We start from the raw sequence: 20608 nt of genomic DNA on the forward strand, positions 1-20608 counted from the left end.
GGAGGAAGCAGCTGCTCTCCGTCTCCCAGTCCGTCGCTGCTGCTGTTCCTCAGAGTCCTCGGTGGTAGAACAAGTGTCCTCCGGCTGCTCCGGCCTGCAGCTCCTCCTCCAACTCTTCCCGCTTTATCTGTAAAAACAAGGCCAGGGTCAGCCGAGGCCGAGGCCGAGCCGGGCGGGCGGCGCAGCGGGGGTTCCGGATCTCACCGTCCCCAGCTGTGGGAAGAGGCTGAATGAGACGGGGAGCATGAGGCCCAGGACCAGCGCCGTGCTGACGTGGCGGACCGGCGCCGCCAGCAGGGAGTTCCTCTGGAAGAGTCTGGTCCTGTGAGGGAGAACCTGCGCTCAGTCCTGACGGCTTGAGGGTCGGGGATGTTCGGAAAGCAGACCCGAGGAGGCCGACTGACCTCTTCAGCAGCAGAAGCAGCAGGTTGGGAAACGCAGCCGTCGCTCCGAACAGCGCCGCCCGCGACAGAGCCGTCTCTCTCACAGCCTGGGGAGGAGAGAGGAAATAACGGGTCCCGTTCAGACGATGCAGGTTTCATCCGGGTCTCATCCGTTTCTCACCTGTTTCCCTGCTGCCTTGGAGACGCCGGCCAGGTTTCCCTGCTGATCGAACACCTGGACGCCGGTTTCGGACTCCTCGCTCCTTATGGTGAAAACGCTGAAGAAGGCCAGAGCGGCTGGGAAAGGTCACACGTGTTGGTACTGCGTACATACCGCCAGGACGAGTCACTGCAGGAGGAGTTACCTGAGAGCGGGACCGGCAGCGCCGACCTGAGGAAGGCCTGGACGGGAGGACTGGTGATGTTGAGTCGGTTAACGAAGATCTGAGGGAGGGCCTGAAACAGAGGCTTGAATCAGAACCTCAGGTGAGCCTGGTAACACTGAGCAGAAACTTTCAGAGCGTCTCATCAGGCGCCGTGGGCACTATCGCGCCGTACGCACCCCGGCGCACGCCGCGTAGGAGACGGTTCCCGCCACCAGCAGCAGCTGCCGCAGGCCGGTCTCCGCGCCCTGCTGCAGAGAGATAAAGAGGGAGACGGTGAAGCGGCGGCAGAAGCAGGGCAAAAAGATTACAGGAGGATTCCAGCAAGTGGGCCACATTACCTGCTCTGATGAGCGATTTCTGTGGGCGAAGTTGAACCCGGCGTAGTAGCTCTGCAGCAGGAACTGCGAGCAGACGGGCCAACATTTAACATGTTCAGAGGGGAGAATAGCTCAGCCTCAGCGGTGGCTGCAGTTAATTACCTGCCAGAAGAGAGCGGGTTTGACGGTGCTGTGAGGCAGAAGGCTGGCGACAACCTGCGAAGCAAAGAGCCCAAAAACAGCTTTGACAGAGGAACGAGGAAAAGGAAGCTCAGGTATCCGTGCAGGAAGAGAGACTCACCAGAGGTCCTGATACTGGAAGCACAGCTGCAAGAAAAAGATTTGATAACGGATCACATTTGTTCCAGCTGCTGCATAAGAAGCCGCTCAAATTAGGATTCTTATTGATTCGGATTACATTTTCAAGGCAGTAAAGCTCCTGATCTCATCAGGTATTAGGCTTTATAGTTCAGGCACAAACAGCTTTGGGAGTAAAATGGAAAAAATATCAAGTGGTGAAAATTATTGTCACTCAGGGTGAAATATAGAAATTACTTTTATATCTCACCTGAAAATACATATTTCAACAGAGTCAAAGTTTATAAAGAGGGTTTTTTTTAATGTGAATAAAGAAACTACCTATATATCAGGACTGAAATATTTCATGAATCAGGTCATGACATAAAAATAAATTAACTCTTAACTTTAAAGGTTTTTACTTACTGCTATGTGCGGATAACAGACATAACAGTAAAAGTGTCAAGAATAAAAATGCAGAACTCTTAATCATTTGTGTTTTTTGACAGTGCACGTGTTCACTACATCCTGAGTTACATTTAATAGCAGTGGATAAAAAACCCCGAGCAAGACTGAAAGTCAAGCTGAGGTTACCTGGAGGACGGAAAACCAGAGGCAGAGGAGCGCCGGAGTCGGCGTGGACCGAGGACTGCAGACAGAGACGACGTCGGGACTGAGCAGAGTGTTTGAAAGCAGAACAGGAGGCAGACACACTCCCTGCTGCTGAGGCTTGACTTCTCTGTGTCATAAAGCTTCCAGCTGCTTCAGGCCATTTTCTAGTGAAACTGCTTTAGGTTGAACCCTACTGAGCTTCTGTCTTTCCTCACTCACCATGTTTCACTGCTACATTCCAACATATTCTAACATTCTGCCTCTTTCCTGTAGTCTGTAGCAGAAAGTCTCCACCTCTGAGTCTCATTCTGCAGAAATGTCAGAATATCTGTAGTGACTTACAAGTGAGAGGGTCGCCGCAGCTTCATCCTGCAGAGGAAAGGAGGAAAATAAAATGTTAAACAATCTGCATCACTTTGTTCTGCCGATGCAGCTGAACCTGAACTGACCTTTTGACCCAGTTCTTCCAGCCTCCCAGCAAGGAGAGAGTGAGCCTTCTGTATTTCAGGCTGGGGGGAAGGAGAGATGTGTTAAACAGGAGGTTTTATTTCTACTCATCTCGCAGCATCGCAGGTGATCTCTCACATCGGAGGCCAGCAGGAGGGCCGGGTCCAGCAGACTGAACCAGGTCCGCACGCGGCTGAAAAAAGACTGACAGCAAATAGGTTTCAGTCAAAATACACACAGCTGAGTGATAAAGGAGGTGAGTGCTGCTGAGGACTGAGGTTACCTGGCCCTCTGTTCTCCAATATAACAGGTTCGGATCCATCAGGGCCGCCGGGACATTAACCTCTTATAAATAAATAAATTATATCAGGGGGGAAACGGGGATAAACTACTGTGATGAAGCTCCTATGAGCAGGACTCCTCCATGCTGCTGAGGTCAAGCTGTACTTACACTTCCGCATTTGGTCACGTGTTCAGTTAAGCTTTATGCTGCATTCACGGACAGCAAAAAAACATCAGCAATCTGGACATCTACTTTATACAAGTTCAGGTTTTGTTTTTTTTTTTTTAGGAGAGAGCGCAAGACTAGCGTTGACATCTACTTGTAATTATTTGTAGGTATTTGTGGATAATTATTTAAGAGGATTTTTAATTTAATTTTTTTATTTATTTTGGATTTTTAATAGGGTAAATTTGTGTTTCTAATGAATATTTGTCCCTACATTTTTATATTTGTGCTGAATTCTTCAACAGTTGTGAAAACATGTAATGTCTTCAGACAGGAAATGTCTACAGTGACTGAGAAATATACGTATGTATTCATATCATGCATTTTACAATAAAGTGCACTCAATGAGAGAAAGAAAATCTTGATCAAAAATGTCAGAAGCATTAAAAAGCTGGAAAGAGTTCAGGTATTTAAAGCGGTGGCCTAGAAGCTTAGAGGAGTGAATTTGGGATTAAGCTTTTGCAGGTTCAAATCCCAAAGCGGACTACTGTGGCTCTCTGAGCAAGATCCTTGACCCTCAGGATGTGGTAATGTGGCTGCTGACTACATCCCAGGATTGGTAAATACAGAAAATTGGGACTTCCAACAGCTGACAGGTCACCACTGAGGGTCCCCTGAAGAAGACCTTTGACCCCCAGCACCACGCCAGATGCCACACTACAGCATTGACCTCCTTGAAACTCAGGATGGATTCAATGTGATGAAAGTATTTCTCAGAGAGGGATCGATAGAGGATATTAAGAAAAAAAAAAAAAAAGAGAATAATACAGAGTGGAGTACTGGTTAGCCCTCTTGACTTGAGCAAGAAGATCTTGTCTCTGTTTTCCCTGTGTGTGTGTGTGTGTGTGTGTGTGTGTGTGTGTGACTTTCCTCCAGCAGTCTATATAAATATGCATATGACGTTTATTGGTGACCCTAAATTTCCCCAGAGGTGTGAGTGTGTGTGGTTTTGTGTCTCTGTGTTTGTCCTGTGATGGACTGTGACCTGTCCAGGGTGCCTCCTACACTCGAAATTAAATTAAAACAAACAGGAGTAAACAGAGCAAATACATTCAGACAGTAGTTCTTATTATTCATTCCACTTGAGTTTTATGGTTTCCTCCACATGTGGAGGGTACCTGAAGGCAGCACGTCTAAATATGTCTAAAATGTGTTTTCAAGTTGAAATGAATCCTGCTTACTGCTCTCCGTCTTTGATTTCGCCTCTTTTGTCCTGAAAGTTTATTTTTTTAACAGCAGCAGAGTGAATGTTCTGTATTTGTTGCGTCGCGTAGGCACGTAAATGACGCAAGAGGACGCTGGCCCCGCCCCCCAGGGACAGAAAGATGGCGGCCACCGTGGGGAGAATCCTCGGGACCTCTGTGAGTGAAACCTGTCGCTTGTGATGTTTAGATGTTTAGTCTGTCCCGTGTCCGGTCCGCCGTGTGCCTCCGCCGCTCCCGCTGCGCCGACCCGTAGAAAGCCGGCCTCCACGGCCGCCGTCGGTTAATCTGCCGTCGGCTCGCGTGTGTCGCACTTATGACAGAGCGCTGCCAACCTGTGGTCCGCGGCCGCTCTGTGGGACGCACATGGCTCAGGGGGGGGTAGCCCAATAAATTCAAGGTCAGGGCAACTTTGAACACTAGAAATACAACATGCGCGTGGATTTATTGAATTCTAACGTGACGGGTGTAGGAAAAATCATGTTTGCGAGGGACTTGAGTCTGTTTCAGAGTTTAGAGTCTTCTCTACACTGCTCATAACAAAAAAAAAAACCAGGTGTATCTAATGTCGTTCAACTAGAGCTGGTAAATTTAATGCATTAATGAGTAGTGCTCAGTTGCATAAGTGGCTCCAATCCTCCAATCTGGCTTGCCTATCTACCAAACAAATGGTTAAATACTTAAAAGTAACCTTCATTCTACATTGTTTCCAATAAAGATTGAGCAGCTTGCATGCAGCTGTTATGCTCAGCGTTGATGGCGTGACATAGAATAACTACAAAGTGAAATGTTAAAATGCAAAGTTTTATGCAGGACAGGGTAGAACACCACAGAACTTGTGCAAAGTCTTCCCCATCACAGCAGCAAGGCATTAAAATGTCCACGGTTTTATATAATGATGCAACATCAAGATAACAGAGGAAATGTACGTATAAGATAGAAATTAACAGCTAAACACTTAGTTAATTTCAATAAAAGATGGTATTTTAGATGCATGTTATAAGTTCTTTTTAAGACATGACGGCACAAACTGGTCGTTCGTTTGGTGTCGGCATGTTTTGTTGTTGTGATATCAGCTTTGGGTGTGGTGCCATGTGGTCAACTGTCAGACCTCCAGATAGCAGTGCAGCTCCACTTTTCCTTCCAATGAGAGTATCTCTCAAAGACTTCTTTAATGTCTCAGAAAAGCACTTAATTCCTGTCGAAATAAACCACTGTTCTGTGCTAAAGGCGCTTTACGTTGCCATGGCAGCCTTTCCCTCACTTACTCCAAAATATGTTAGCAGAAGGAAAACAGCTGAAAGCAGCTCACAGTCCTCACTGAAGGCTGAGATCTGCTGGGATAAGAGTTCTTATAATGTGACACATTCATACAGGACCTGTTATGTAACCAAAGTCCCATTTACACGACATTTCAATGAAATCTCATCGTTTTTGTTTCAGAGAAGTTCCAGATTTACACAGCAACGTTTTGAAAATGATGTCAGTTTACACAGAAATGCTGAAATGATGTAGTTTCCATGTTGCTCCACTAGTAGGTGCTGTTGTTGGTTTTTATGGAGCTGAGTTAGCAGCGTCGACAGGGAAACGGGCCCTGAGCGTTTTCAGAAAGTCGTGTTTTCTCACATATGACGGAGCCCAATCGTTCCACCCTGGGATCCGCTTCTAAAAAGTTGTGTTTTCAGTGTCTCCAAGCACCGTTGTCATGGAAACAGACAATCAGAACCCAACCAAAGTTTTGTGTTTTCACCTGAAGTCATTGCCGCGTAAAAAGGCTCTGAATATTTTGAACAGCACAAGTTTTATGAAGCCTGACAAAACTCGTCTGGAGTCTCAAGTGCATCAAAAGCTCCATTTCACCAGCGTTTGTCAAGGTTTCTTAAACAAGCCTCGCCAATTTGCATCAGGCTTCACCGTCTCACTCGACACTGAAGTGAAAGAAAACTCTTCCTTTCATGAAGGACGGACCTTCAGCGTTTCCATCACGGCTTCAACACCTTTGAATCTGAAGCTTTTAAACCGCAGCCACTGAGTTTCCTATTAATTTCCCACTACTCGTGATCTTTTTTATTTACTTCAGTCAGAATCACAAAGGAAGATCACAAACGGCAGAACAGTTGAGAGAAAAAGTCAAAGTTCAAACTAGGAGAAAACACACTTGAGAGCACTTCAGAGGCTTTAAACACTGTATATTTATGTATTTTGTTAGGTTTCCTTTTCATTGTGTGTTTTCTGTTTGTGTAGGCAAGGGTTGCAGCTGCAGGGCTGAAAGCGGCGGCCGCCGGCCGAGGCGGCGCCGCGAGAGTCCTGGCCGCTCCGGCGCTCCAGAGATGCTGCTTCTCCTCTGGTGTGTAACACGACCACAATCACAGCTCTCGCAGCACGTAGCGGCAGAGACAGATTCCTGCCATCCACGCTCTCCGGGTCAAAGAGCACAACTGGTCGTGGTGAAGTGTTCATGTCAGGACCGCCGACACACACCCCGTTTCCACATGGCTCCTGCTGATTAATGACTCCACTTTGTCTCGAAATGTAAGACAAGGAATCCTGAGATCTTATCAGAAGAGATTGATCACTGAAATATTGAACATGCAGATGGTGTTTGTCAGTAAAAAATGAGCTTGTAGCTCCACGTTATCTTCACGTCAGATAAGGGTTCATCGGCGTCTCTCTCCACCGCTGGAACCTTGGCTTTACCTTGGTTTGAATAAACAGACCCTGAATGTTTTGTCTTGTTTTCATTCCGCTGTCATGACTGACCATAACCTCATTAGATTACGAGGCGGGGCTTGCTCTCGCTCATCCATTGATACAAAAGAAGAAGTGTCAACGTCTTCCTGTCCCGCTGAATGAATCCGTTCTGTTTGACGTTTCTGCATCAGGAGCGTCCCGGTGGGCCGCCGCCGTCACTCAGCCCGCTCCGGCGTTTAAGGCGACCGCCGTCCTCAACGGCGAGTTCAAGGAGATGAGTCTGGAGGACTTCAAGGGCAAATACCTGGTTCTCTTCTTCTACCCGCTGGATTTGTAAGTCCTGGAGAAACCAGCCTGTTGGCATGGAGCGGTTATATCGTACGTGATTGAGTCCTGATCCCCTCCCCCCTCCCCGTGGCTGTGGCGCCGCAGCACGTTTGTGTGTCCAACAGAGATCATCTCGTTCAGCGACAAGGCCAGCGAGTTCCACGACGTCAACTGTGAGGTGGTGGGGGTGTCGGTGGACTCCCACTTCACCCACCTGGCCTGGATCAACACGCCACGAAAGGTACACACACTCCTCGGTGTGGGGATTAATCAGTAACACACACACTGTTCAAGGTTCAACCGAGTTTTCTTCTTTGTTGGAGGACTTCAGGAAGTAGTGTGTGTGTGTGTGTGTGTGTTAAAGACGTGTGTGTCCTGCTGTGTGGGCAGGTGGGAGGCCTGGGGAGCATCCACATCCCGCTGCTGTCAGACCTCAACAAGCAGATCTCCAGGGACTACGGCGTGCTGCTGGAGGGGCCGGGCATCGCCCTGAGGTGAGTCCGCCGTCCGGTTCCGCCTCTCCTCCGCGGCGGATCGGAGGAAACTGATCCGCGCTGTTCGTCCAGAGGTCTGTTCATCATCGACCCGCACGGCGTGGTGAAGCACATGAGCGTCAACGACCTGCCGGTGGGCCGCTGCGTGGAGGAAACCCTCCGCCTGGTCAAGGCCTTCCAGTTCGTGGAGACCCACGGAGAGGTGTGTCCGGCCAGCTGGACCCCCGAGTCCCCCACGGTGAGTGGCGCCGCCGAGCTCCGCTGCCGCCGGGCCGCTTCTCGTCGACTTGAAAGTTAATCTGGTGCAACCGTCTGCTTTTCAGATCAAACCGACCCCGGAGGGATCCAAGGAGTACTTTGAAAAAGTCAACTGAGTTCTCAACACTTGGTACAAGCTTAAAAAAACCCCAAGTGTTCTCCTCCAGTTTAGATGTATTTACTCAATAAATATATTCTTTGTACCCGACAGCTGTGAGCGTTGGTGAATGTGGCAGATTGTGGAGAGCTCTTCAGGCTGTGTTCGCTGCTCCTCACTGATTAAACCGAAGTTTCTGAGCCGCGGAGTGTTGATCTAATGTTTCCTGTCGGAGTCAGAAGCACACGGAATAACCCCTGTACATAAACATGTTTATTTTCTCTTTTTACAGCAAGTTAATATGCAGGTTCAAAATGTCTGTCGGACATCGGTACACAACATGAGGTGCCAAAAATCAACTTCAGTGGGGAAGAACTGGAAATTAAAATAAAAAAAAGAAAAAAGAGGCATTGCCACTTCTCATACAAGGAGGGTACAGACTGTATTTACACAAAAATGGGGGGGGGGGGGAAGCATTGGAAACACTCCGCAGCACTGTGTGTGGTTATGAAAACATCTAGTTTTTAAGTGTACATAAACTTTGTACAGCATGTTTGCAGAAACAAAGCAACAGCTGCCTCGCTCCGTCTGACATTCACAAATAATGTTTCAGGTTAGGCAACAGAACGTGAGGGGGAAATGGCTTACCAGAAGATGTAGAGCCTCTTTAAAGCTTTTAAATCATAGGTGAAATCAAAAACCATGATGTGCCCGTCGCATTTTGAGATTGACAAAGAAAAAAAACAAACAAAAAAAAAAAACAGAACTGCTGACTGCAAAGGAATCGATAATCAAATGGTTCGGTGAAAACCTCATGCAATTTCAGGCAAGATGTAACAGCGCCAGCAGCCACACCCCAAGCACCAAACAAAACAAAACAGAACTTTATCCTTTAACTGAAAGATTCGTTTAAAAAAAACACCCTGTAGTAAATCTGTACAACGAAAATACATCCGGGATCTACATCTAAAGGTACATTATTAAGGTTATATACACTCCCCCCCCATCCATATATTATCTTTACAAGTAGACTTCATTCAAACCCAAACATTTAGAAAACATAAGACTCAACGGGGAAATGGGATCACACCAAACATCCATTTTAAAAACCCGCCCCGTCTGTACCTCGGCTGCTGACCCGCCCCTCTGCTCTGCTCTGTACAGTAAACTACAGCAGGACTAAAACCTCTCCTGGACTGGATGGACTGCTACCGGAACCGGGAATCGAACGCCATCCAAATTGAGGGGAATGATTATCGAGTGAACACTTCTTTCTTCTTCTTCTTCCGGTGGGAGTGAACTGAGAAACTACTGTGCTGTGTGGCGACAACAAATCGAGTAACTCCGAGAATACAAAATAGAAATCAGAACACGGACACGGACCACAACTCTCCAATATCCTGACAGAACAGAACCAAGGCTTTCACCACGCTTTAGGCCTCTTCACTGAAGAGAGCTACACGATTCCATCCATGAACACTGAAGTTCTCTGGTCTCAGGTGGGATTGGGTTGGTTGGAGAAGGAGATGCCATGTCAGCCTTACATATTTTCGCCCCGACGTTTTGTTTCGAAAGCAACCGATAAAAACAGAACCCGGTGAGTGAGATCTCTCCCGCAGACTTCCTCCTGTTGGCTTTGAGCTGCGGCGTCGAAATTCATTCAGAAAAAAAATGGAAAAAAAAAAAAACTACAATAGTACAAAGCGAGATTTCTCTCAATCTCTTTGCAAGAAAGAAAAGTTATAATAAAGAATGACTTGTGCCCGTCGTCTCTCAGGGTACACGTAGGCAAATCCATTGAACATCCCTGTTTGGCTCGCTCCTAGTCAATTTTCACATTTGTGTAGATCTTCCTCACAAAGGCACTTGTTCCCATGTATCCGACGGCACCTGGAAGAACAACAAGCAGCGGAGTGAGCGAGCTTCAGGCTGCCGACGGCGGCGCTGCGCCCGGCCGTCCCATAAAGCTGCGAGCGCGCCGCGGAAAGGCACGTCCGGCATCTGCAGAGCGAGCCGGCAGATGCAGGGACGGCCCGGGAGACGGCGCTCGCTGGCATGCGCATCGTCAGCAGATAAACGAGTCTGACTGGAGAGCAAACTACTGAACTGCACTGATAAACAGATGGAGAAAACCCGAGTTCTCATCCCAACACAGCGCTGGTAATTAAAAATCTCACTGAGCATCAACCGAAATAGACCTTTTAGCAATTTCACTGACAAATCCAGACTGGAGGGTGGGGCAGAGGTGGACTTGGGATCTGGGGTCCGCAGGTTCAGATCTCGAGGCTGAGGTGGTCACCTGAGCAGGACCCCCATCAGCAAAGTGACTACACCCTAGTTTTTCTTTGGTATTCTCACCATTAACATCACCAAATAGCAGGAGTTTCTCTGAAGGTTAAAAAAAATGATTCAACTCATTTTCGACACTCACCACACATGATTCCTAGAGCAGTGCTGAACACAGCCATGTAGCCAAAGTAGAAAGATGTCTGGAAAAGTCCGTACATCCTGAGAGAAAACACACAGAAGACCCCGGGTGAACAATCCTCCACTGCTGAATCGGATTTGAACGGCTTGACGGACGGGCGGCGCTTACTTAGTCTTGAAGAAGTAGTAGTAAAAAGAGTACATGTAAACATAAACCGCAGTGGAAGCAGCAGACAGGAAGCTGGTCCACTGCCTGGAAGACAAGCAGAAACACCAGAGGTGAGCATTTTCCTCCTCTATACATCACGAAGACTTCCTGCTGCAGTGGGACGGAGCGCCGGCTCACCATCTGTAGTCCTCGGCGTTGAGCAGGAAGTACGTGCACACGATGGTGACGCACACCGTCACGATGCACAGGATGACCAGGACCAGCATCATGAAGCCGTACACATAGTAGATCTTGTAGGCCCAGAACGACGTGAAGATGAAGTACCTGGCAGACGGGGACAGGAAGCAGGTCAGTCTGCGGCCGTCGGCTCCAGATCGCCGCCGCCGCCCGGCCGCCAAGCGCACGTACTCACATTTCTATGAAAATGGAACCGAATGGAAGGATCCCTCCGAGGCAGACGATGACAGCCGGCTCCATAAACCTGAAACATTCAGCACACGGATGAGTGTTGGAAGAGATGGCTGGATCCACCAGAGGGCGCTGTGTCGCTCCTCTGCATTCTGCACAATGATGGCGCCCCGGGTTTGAGCAGTTTCCCTCCCTTTCTCCCTCTGGACCTCTTGTTGGTCTCACGGGTTGCCATCCACGCCGTCCCCACGCCACACTGCACCTACCACTTCTTCTCCGGGATGGGCCGCGGCACGGCGTTCACTCGGCAGGGGAAGTTGGGCTGGCCGGACAGATTCCTCCCCAGGATGGTTCCCACCAGGTTCAGCGGCAGGATGACGAAGAAGCAGATGCAGCAGACGGCGACCTGCAGAACGGACCGCAGTGACTCACTCTCAGCAGCTGCTCTGCGTTTTACAGCCGTCCTCCGCTGATCGCTAACGTCCTCCGACTGTTCCAGAAACAATCTCAATGACATTTAATAAAGGGCCGAATCCGTTTTAGGAGGCGCCGTTATCGCCGCCGTTATTAATGCTCCCGGCGCGATCCTGGGTTACAACCTCCCCGCTTATTAAATTACCAGGACCACACGTGGAAACGCTGCTATTATCTGATGACCTTCAGGAGTTTAAAGTGAAACAAAACCAAAATAACAAAAATAAAAGGCGAACTGCCTGAGATTTCCTCCCGTCTCTGCTCTGTTTGCACAGCGAGGCTGGCAGATGCAGCAGGAACGGCTTCACTTCAGGACTGCGACTTGACAATTATGATTGATGGACTGTTGACTGGAGCCAAACAAACTCTTCACTGTCCTAATTACTAACAGCTGTTTATGGAGGAAGCGTCTGTGGGCTGAAAAATAGCCGAAAAGTTAGAGAACAAATCGGCTTTAGATGCAGAATTCACCTCGACACAAGAGAACTCGTAAAGCCACAAACGCCGGGTTGTTGTTGACGCTGATATTTTGATCATGTATGAAACAAAGGAAACTTTAACTGGAGCCATGAAAACGATGCACAAACACTGATTATCAGCGCTATTTTCCAACACTTGTGGCAGTAACAAATACCAGAAAACCTAACAAAACTGAAAACAACCAATTAACTTTGACAACGCTGTTTAGAGTGTGGTCTCATAAATGTCACAGCGTAGCTGCAACTGGCCAAACGAAGGCAGGAACCAAGCGTGAGCCGCTCGTCTAAAGGCTACTGCTGTTTTAATGACGTGGCTGTGTGTGTTGTGGAGGTAAATTATGGTGTTGTTAGACCCGGACTTTGAGGCTGATGCTAGTTAGCTAGCTTTCATGGCAGCGTCACTCATATCGCAGCTCGGGTCTCTGCTCTGTGTTGCATCCACGACTCTGTAGGAAGGTGCTTAATAGCAAAATCAATTAAAAAAAAAAAAATTAAATCTGATTGGTGGCTTGGTGGCCGGATTGGAGCCTCTTGCTGGCCAGTTTTGGCCCACGGCCCTTATGTTTGACACTTCTGGTATAGAAGACGGAAGGATCTTTTGAAGTAATATTTTTTTATATTGCTCTCTGTGACTCAAGCCAATAATAATCCCGGCTATTCTTCTTAAATCTCCACAGTCTAACATGACTAAAGCCTTAAGTGAACTCAGACTGACCGCAGCAGAAACGCTCGCACTTATTCTAAAAACCCCCATCAGTGTCAAACTATACTTCACACCATCTCTCATCAGTTTGTTTGTTCCCCAGTTTAGTTCATTTATTCATTACGAGACCAGCGGACCAACTCTACTCCTCAGTTTCTGAAAAATGATATATCTGTGTCAGATGAATACCAATCACTCGTTTCCTGTTCATGTGTGGAGAAACAGCCAGTCTCAGCTGTCCCCAGAGTTTTAAGTTGTTGTAGATATTCTGCATTTCGAAATACCTCCGAAATCCTCAGATTGTGGATGTGGGACTGACACCAGATGGTGCAACTTCAGAGATCAACTTGTAACAACTGAAAATCGTAAAATTCAAAGCCAAACGAGCCTTTTGTGAAGAGATGCTTGAAACCAGACTGTAACTGGATTTCTGTGCTGTGTAAATAGATAAAAAGTATTATAAACATCTGTTTAGACCCTGCATCAATTATATCTTTAAAATCAGTGAAGTTAATTTTGGGAATCCCTCATTTTCACTGCAGCAACTCAGGAAATAGTTGTGTTAACTTGTACAACACTGATACTGACTTCCCTTCAGTCTCACTCATGACAGACCCACTGCTCGGTTTTGACTCGGTTTGCTGCTGAAGAAGCGCTGCGGCGCAGAAACCCACCATGGTGCCGAAGGGGATGGCTCTGGAGGCGTGGTAGTAGATCGCAATAAAGTTGATGAAGAAGGCCGTCCCGCACACCATGGCCGGGATCATAAAGGCCCCGATGAACATTTGCTTAATCCATCTCCTGCCTGTGATACACACACACACACACACACACACAGAGTCAGAACACCAGCAACTTAACGGCTTCTCAAACCAAACGGCAAAATGTGTGCATCTTCAGCGATTTATTACCTCCTTGCTTTGCATACAAACTCCCCCCGAAGTAGCCATTAACGGGCGAAGTTGCAGCATACACAAAAATGGCCGTGCTCAGCATGGATCCTCTCCTGCAGAGAAGGACAAACGGTCCCCGTTGAATCAGGCGAAGACCACTTCTTTTCAAAGTGTTGGGCCTTCAATCCTCCTCAAAAGCTGTTTTGAATACATCCCTGCACTCAGCTCCACCTCTGTGCTTGAGAATGAATCTCCACAGTCAGTTTTTTTTCTTGTCGTGAGCTCTCTTACTCGGTGTACAGGTCCTCCACCATGGCGACAATGATGACGATGAGGGAGACGGAGAAGATCTGGCAGCCGGAGCCGATGAGCGAGGAGAAGATCAGCGGGTGGCTCGATGGCCTGAAGACATCCCCGTGCACCTGCTTCCACCCGTATTCGTCTCCGAGGTCCCTGTCCTGTTAGGACCCATCAGGAGGGGGGTTTGGGGGGGGGGGGAATACAGTCACAGTCATGAGGGATGACTCAGATCTTTCACACATTTCTGTAAAGAACACACATTCAAGTGCAGACTTACCATGTCATCCATCTCCTCCTCTTTGCTGTATCTGGCGTAATCCTTTCTTAGCGTTCTCATGAGAATCATGGACACCAGGCCCACCAGGAAAATGACCATCATGAAGGAGTTGAAGATGGAGAACCAGTGGATCTGAAACCAGCAGTCAGTCAGTCCACACCTCTTCAGGTTGTAACGTATTAGAGATTAGCGCTTTATCGACACGGTGAAGTTTGGAAGAGGGTGAAAATGTTTTTTCGCTGTAAGCCTTCTCTAATGCTTCAGTGAAACTGGAGGCTCGCCGTGCATCGACTGTAAAGGTCTCTGAGGAAGTCAGGCCACAGTGGAGAAAATCCGTTTTCATTAATAGACTGTCAAACTAAAAAATTCACTCTGAAAATCATTCTGTGGAGAAAGAGCGCCACTGGCTTTAAGCCACAATGGCAGGAGGAGTTGGAGAGTCAGCACAAAGTGACTGAGCTGCTCGACTCCAACACGGAGCACAGAGAAGGGCTTGTAGCTTCTGAAAGGACTGGACTGTGCCGCAACAGCAAGCTGCCGACTGTCTGACATGAAGACCCAACACTCGGCTCACCCTGTGCTGGAAGAAGGACGGATCCAGGTACTTGTCAAATCTGTCCTCGAACTTCACATCCGACTTCTTCCACTTGACCTGCGGCAGAAAAGGATCAGAAGGAAAGGCGTCACTGATCTGAGCCCGGGAGGTTACAAGGCTCACACTACAGACATTACTGCAGACTTACTCTAAAGAAGAGAAGAAAAAGGAAATCAATAGGTGGTACTCACAGAGTAAGACATCGAGATTCTCGTGTTTGGCACGAGTCTGACTTTCCCTTCGCTGGTGAGATTCACATCTACGATTCTGTTGCCGTTGAAGCCGATCTCCAGCTTCTTATACGTCCACAGGTAGTGATCCTCTCCGTTTTCGTCTGCCTCGCCAACAATTCCTGAAACGTTATAAAAACGCGAAGCAGAACTTCAGAGGTGGTTAAATAAAGAGCTGATTTCAGAAGACAGAGCTTCAGGAATCCACTGGATTTTAACACCTCTGCCTCTCATCCTGTAATGTGTGTTTTTTGTTGGTCGACACAGTCCCGACATGTTACAGCACAGAACAACACCAAACACCAGACTCAAGCTCTGAAGCTTTTACATATCTGACAAACAGCTTGATAAAACGACAGCAGCAGCTCTCAGTCAATCAGCTGACAAGTTATCATTTAGAAGGTGTTTAACTGAGTCATATTCCCTTTTCGGCTTCATACTTTCAGTGTTTTAACTTAAAAATGACCGATCCAAGCCTGTAGTGCTCTGGGAAGATAAAATCGTGAGCTTGTTACTGTCACTGAGTATCTGCTGGCCACAGAATCCCCACCAGAAAACCTCTTTTTGTCCTCCTCAAACTCTAGTGATCCTAAACTGCCAGCCGGCCTCCAAAAATACATCAGCGGAGCAGCCGTCTATATAAAAATCCACTCTTATTTCCCACATGGTTACACATATTGTAACTATAAATTACATTAAAAATATGCTTCACACAAGAGCTCAACATGCTTCCCTTCCACAGCGAGTGTCTCTGAGTCGATTACGCAACGGTTAAAGCAAATTCAAAGATTAGCCTCTAAATAATTTCTCCATGTTAGAGCATGATAACTAAATAATGTGAAACTCTGGCGTCCTGGGACCCTGAAATGGATAAAGCAGGCGGGCGCACACACCAGGGTTGAAGCCACACACCATCGCTGGTAGCAGGGTTACGGTGGAGGAACTGCCAGCTGAAACACTCTACAGGTTACCAGCTTCCTTTATTCTATGAACACGTCTCCCGCTGAGGTCTAACTCTGATTAAGAAGTCAGTAGTTTAGAAGAAGTGTCAATAATGGTTACAGACTTTATACCAGCTACTTCTGTGAACACAGGTGTTAAATGCATGAAACCTGAATGAACCACCTCAGCGTTTATCTGATAAGACTGGACCAATCTGACTGACGTTATGAAGGTGGTCAAACTGTTTATGGTCCTTTCACAGGCCACATAAAAAGCAGGTTGGATTACTTCCTGCGAGGCCTGCACATGATTTACATCACTGAATATGAACACGTGTGTGGCGCAAGACTGACTTCCCTTCAAGGAATTATGTCTCCGTGCATGTGCATGGCAGCATATCTGTCGAAATATTGGCTGATCAGAAGGCACCGAACCAACAAAAAAAGGACTAAAATACATTTAACTACAGTTCATCCGCTCATGGAGGTCTGTAACTTTCATGCAACCTGTCCACACGGCACTTCAAACAGAATATATATATATGAAAAAAATGAAGTTTAAGTCCAATCAAGAGTACTCTGCATTGCCACCACAGTTTGCAGGGGGCTGGCAAAAATTGCAGCATGTTTGTGAAGTATCGGGATGGGCATTGTTCAGAGTTTATTTACAACTTCTTATATCAATACTGTTTATCGATCCGGCACTTTAACACCATTCTTGGTACTAGTTTTTTTTGAAAAATAACATTTTGAAAATATACATAAAAAAACAAAAGCTCAATTAAGCAAGATTAAAAAAAAAACACCTTTATTAAACCTGAAAAACGACTATCTGGGAGACTAAATTGTCCATCGATTATTTTGTATCAGGCCACAAAGAAGGAATAAAAAGTTTCATTGTGAAAAACACTGGTTCCATCAGCACTTCTTTCCACGCTCCATCAGTTTTTGTTTATTTTTCCCATACTTCATTAAGTCCTTGTTGAATCATTTTTCACACTGTCCTGGCGGTTCACGGAAAAATTATGTTGTCTAAAACCAGTTCGCGGTGCAAAAAATGTTTGAGACCACTGGTGTAAAGTACCATTAAAGGAACTGTTACCGTCAGAGCTAATCGACACTGCAGTATTTCAACATATTTTAGAAGTATCAGAGCTCGGTACTCATCCCTAGAGAAGTATGTTATATTTATAGCTTCAAACCGGTTTTATAATCAGTGTCATTAGTTGGGTGGTTATTGACACTGGCGGGACTTCATGGCATTTCTCAGGATTTTATTAAAATATCTGTTTGCAGAGTCAGAACAATGCTGAGTAACCCAGGCCCAAGGAACTTTTTCCCTCATTGTCCCAGGACAATTTGTTGCCCTAAACTCAGATCTACAACCGTTTCACACAGACTGTGTGTCCACGTGTGTGTGTCCACGTGTGTGTGTGTCTGCAGGAACAAAGACAAAGTTACAGTTCTAGCACACTTGCCTTGGTCAACCAATCTGCTTCCTGAAGCACCTCACGCCAGACCTGCCGTCACTGAGCGCTCTCTGAATAACTCCATATCTCACCGATTCAGATATGAGCAGCTCCGATGGCAAACTGAACATCGGGTTTAATTAACGGATTTCTTTGTGGACACATTGTAAATATCTTGACGTGCAATATATAACCTTGAAGCGTATCTGAATAAATATAGGAACTGACCCCACCTACACCACCAATAACGCACACAGGGATGTTTGAGCAGCCGTGGGAGTGGCACCACTGTACAAACTGGTAACACTGATCACTCTTACGAGTCAGGAGTGATCGTGAGCTACGAATATCCTTCTGACTTGATTTGCTGCATCAAAGGGAAGTCACACATGGAGGTTCAACAGTGCAGAAATTAAGAAAGTACAATTTTGAAAAATCTCCAAATGAGAGCAGGTAGTTGGTCTACACATTGCATTTGAGCCTCATATAAACATTAAGTCACCATTTTACTGCGCAAGATGATGACTCATGTTCAACTTTAAGAGCTGATTAACCAGCACGCAGTCGAATTCAAAAGACTCGGGAAACATTCTGCTGGATTGCCCAGAGGTATACACTCCGGTGCGTTTTGCTGTGCTGAGTGAAACACAGTATAGTGCATTTCTGCAAGGCAGGTCATTCATGAATAGACGGGTCAACTTTTCAAACAGTGAGATAAGACGAGCAGGATATCGCTGGAATAACCTTTGTGATCAGCATGATGGATAGTGGTACGCCTTCTAACCGAGGCAAAACTGAAGATAAAAATAGCACAAAGCCTCAAATCTGGAGATCAACAGGTTGTTTCTAGCAGAAAAGGGGTTTCACTTACCCCAGATGGGCAGGTCGTCTATGTACATTTGGTACCAGTAGTGATTCTTTATGGCATACACAAAGGCATCCCTCTTGGCCTTGTCCAGATCAATTTCACAGTATGTTGTCTGCATGACTTCGTCTGCAGGGATCAAAAACACAATTAATCAGAGAGGAAAAAGATCAGACCTCTGTATTCTGAATTGTATGGCAAGTTAGTATAATACTGCTCATGTTGCTTCTCATGGGCTGAACAGGAATCAGTAAAATACCTTTGAACCTTATGTCTAAGCCACTGAATTCCAGCTCCACACCCTGCAGAGCTTCTCCCAGGGTTTCATGGTAGTGACTGATGGTCTTCTTGGATCCCGCGCAGAAGGGCAACGAGAAATACTTGTATGTCTCCTGTCGATTGTGGTAAGGCCCCACCGTGTTCATCCATAAAACTACCTCCTCCTTATCTGTGTACTGCAACAACACAGAGAGAAGCAAAAAAAAAAAAAAAAAACTTGAAGGATGATTACATTGTCTTGAATTGCATTCACCTGTCTGGCAAGTCTAGCTGGTTTTATATGACAAGCTTTCATGAAATACCGATACACACAAGTGAGTTCTGGGTCAGTAAGAATCCATGATGTCTAAAGTAATAGTAATAACACAAGTCTAGTGGGGTTACATCCTATTCCAACTGCATCTGCCTGCTAACTAACCAATCCCATCAATCATGTTTAATCTGGCCCATCAACAGTAAAATAACATTAAGTACCTTCACACTAACACACAATAACATCAAAAATCACTGTGTTTCAGGAAAACATCCATAAATCCAAATCATTGCAACAGACTGATGCATTAAAAAAAAATAGCATATTGACATTTTCAAGTGCAACTAATGCACACACAACCTAAATTGTGCAGGCAAAGGCCACACACCAGTTGGGCAAAACCCGGGGCAAACACTTATTTACCCCAGGCACACATTAGATTATCGCTGCATCCGTGTACCACGCAAAGAAGTTCATGCAGCCATAGCTGGATTACGTGGAGGTAGCAGAGTAATTCACCTTATTACCTTGCTATATCCAATTGTAATTAGAGCGCCTCGGAGTGACATGTAAACACATTTGGTGCTCTGGGAGGCCTTAACCAGTGTCCCAGTGGACTACATTTCATAAAATGTCCCTCGAAAGGCTTTAGAAGCAGCTTGTACAACTCTCTGCTGCTAGCTGACTGCTAACTTGAGTGCAGTTTCCGCCGTGCTAACAAGCTAGCCTGTAGCGTTAGCCATAAGCACTTAGGCCGATAAAGTGGTGACAAGTTAACCGGCAAATCGTGCGCCTATCTGCCTGCTAACTCGCCGCATGCCGCCGCACAACCCGGCAGGCCGAGCCGTCAGCCCTGTCACGTCCCCGGTGGGGTTTTCTGGCACGCAGCTAGCCGTCGCAGCTACAGTTAGCAGCAGGTTAGACAGAGCACAAACGTCCATTATTTTCAAGGCTCCCTCTTTTCTCAATCGGCCTCTTCCCAACGCCGTCTTACCGTGTGGTCGTGTTCGTCTGCGGCGGCAGGTGAGAGCGAGCCCACCAGCGCGAGAAACGCCACCGCTGCCACCTTCCACCGGGAGGATCCCATTATTTTCGGAGAAAGTAAGCAGAGAGATTGGGGCTGTTAGCTTCGGAGGGCTATCCCACCTTCTTCCTGGTTGTATGACAGAGGCAATTTTAGGGATGCTCTCATACGCATATGGCGTAAAGCGCTCCGCGAGCTCTCATCGCGGCGCGCCCGATTGGCCGAGCCGGGTCACGTGATGACGCAGCACCAGTCAGCGCGGAAAGCGGTGAGTTATGGAACGGTGTCGGCGCGGCGTCCGCAACCTTCAGCCACGTCATCTGAGTGCCAGGACTGAAGCTTCAGGTCCCGGAGCCGCGGAAGGAAGCGGGTTTCGCGGGCCCGCGGCGGCCACGGAGACCCTCCACCGGCCGGTGTGGCCGCTGAATGGGCCTAAAGCTGCAGGACGATGTCACACTCTCCATACATTGACGTGTGTAAAGTGCGCACTGCACACTGTCGGAGTCCCTCTTCCTGTAGGGAGTGCTTCCTCATGCTGGGGCAAGTTATCAGTTTCACACTGTGATTAAAACGTGATCTATCTATCTATCTATCTATCTATCTATCTATCTATCTAGTGAATCTACTAGTGAATCTAGTTATTTATGAAAAAAAAAAAATCATTTTCCAGTTCTGAGGTTTACTTGACTCAAAACTTTTCAATATCTTTTTTTATAATTAACTCGGGATGCCATTTTATGATCTTTGGCCCGTGCTTTTAACCTAACCCCAAATATTTTGTCAACCATATGCTTTACTCTTCA

General features: G+C 46.9%; 3 protein-coding genes across 3 annotated transcripts; 1 reads left to right on the top strand and 2 right to left on the bottom strand.

Annotated features, from left to right (window-relative positions):
- Positions 1 to 43: 43 nt before the first annotated feature.
- sfxn4 (sideroflexin 4) lies at positions 44 to 2872 on the bottom strand. Its single transcript, XM_030107361.1, has 14 exons — positions 2726 to 2872; positions 2581 to 2646; positions 2445 to 2504; positions 2338 to 2364; positions 1978 to 2032; positions 1388 to 1413; positions 1249 to 1302; positions 1108 to 1170; positions 946 to 1017; positions 749 to 839; positions 565 to 680; positions 405 to 490; positions 205 to 322; positions 44 to 127 (listed from the first exon to the last, which is right to left on the bottom strand). Exons 1-14 carry the CDS (start codon positions 2762 to 2764, stop codon positions 50 to 52), a joined length of 951 nt encoding a protein of 316 aa, XP_029963221.1. The 5' UTR covers positions 2765 to 2872; the 3' UTR covers positions 44 to 49.
- A 1377-nt stretch (positions 2873 to 4249) lies between these two features.
- On the top strand, positions 4250 to 8130 carry prdx3 (peroxiredoxin 3). The gene is made up of 7 exons (XM_030106260.1): positions 4250 to 4311; positions 6397 to 6499; positions 7035 to 7176; positions 7276 to 7411; positions 7561 to 7664; positions 7737 to 7902; positions 7988 to 8130. The coding sequence occupies exons 1-7, from the start codon at positions 4276 to 4278 to the stop codon at positions 8036 to 8038; spliced, it is 738 nt and encodes a 245-aa protein (XP_029962120.1). The 5' UTR covers positions 4250 to 4275; the 3' UTR covers positions 8039 to 8130.
- A 1157-nt stretch (positions 8131 to 9287) lies between these two features.
- Positions 9288 to 19868, bottom strand: tm9sf3 (transmembrane 9 superfamily member 3). The gene is made up of 15 exons (XM_030106259.1): positions 19776 to 19868; positions 18509 to 18704; positions 18256 to 18378; positions 14936 to 15096; positions 14724 to 14801; positions 14150 to 14281; positions 13864 to 14030; positions 13591 to 13685; positions 13354 to 13484; positions 11290 to 11429; positions 11028 to 11096; positions 10793 to 10939; positions 10616 to 10699; positions 10451 to 10527; positions 9288 to 9909 (listed from the first exon to the last, which is right to left on the bottom strand). The coding sequence occupies exons 1-15, from the start codon at positions 19866 to 19868 to the stop codon at positions 9842 to 9844; spliced, it is 1761 nt and encodes a 586-aa protein (XP_029962119.1). The 3' UTR covers positions 9288 to 9841.
- Positions 19869 to 20608: the final 740 nt, after the last annotated feature.

The sequence above is a fragment of the Salarias fasciatus genome, chromosome 13 (assembly GCF_902148845.1).
Source record: "Salarias fasciatus chromosome 13, fSalaFa1.1, whole genome shotgun sequence".
NCBI classification, from domain to species: domain Eukaryota; kingdom Metazoa; phylum Chordata; class Actinopteri; order Blenniiformes; family Blenniidae; genus Salarias; species Salarias fasciatus.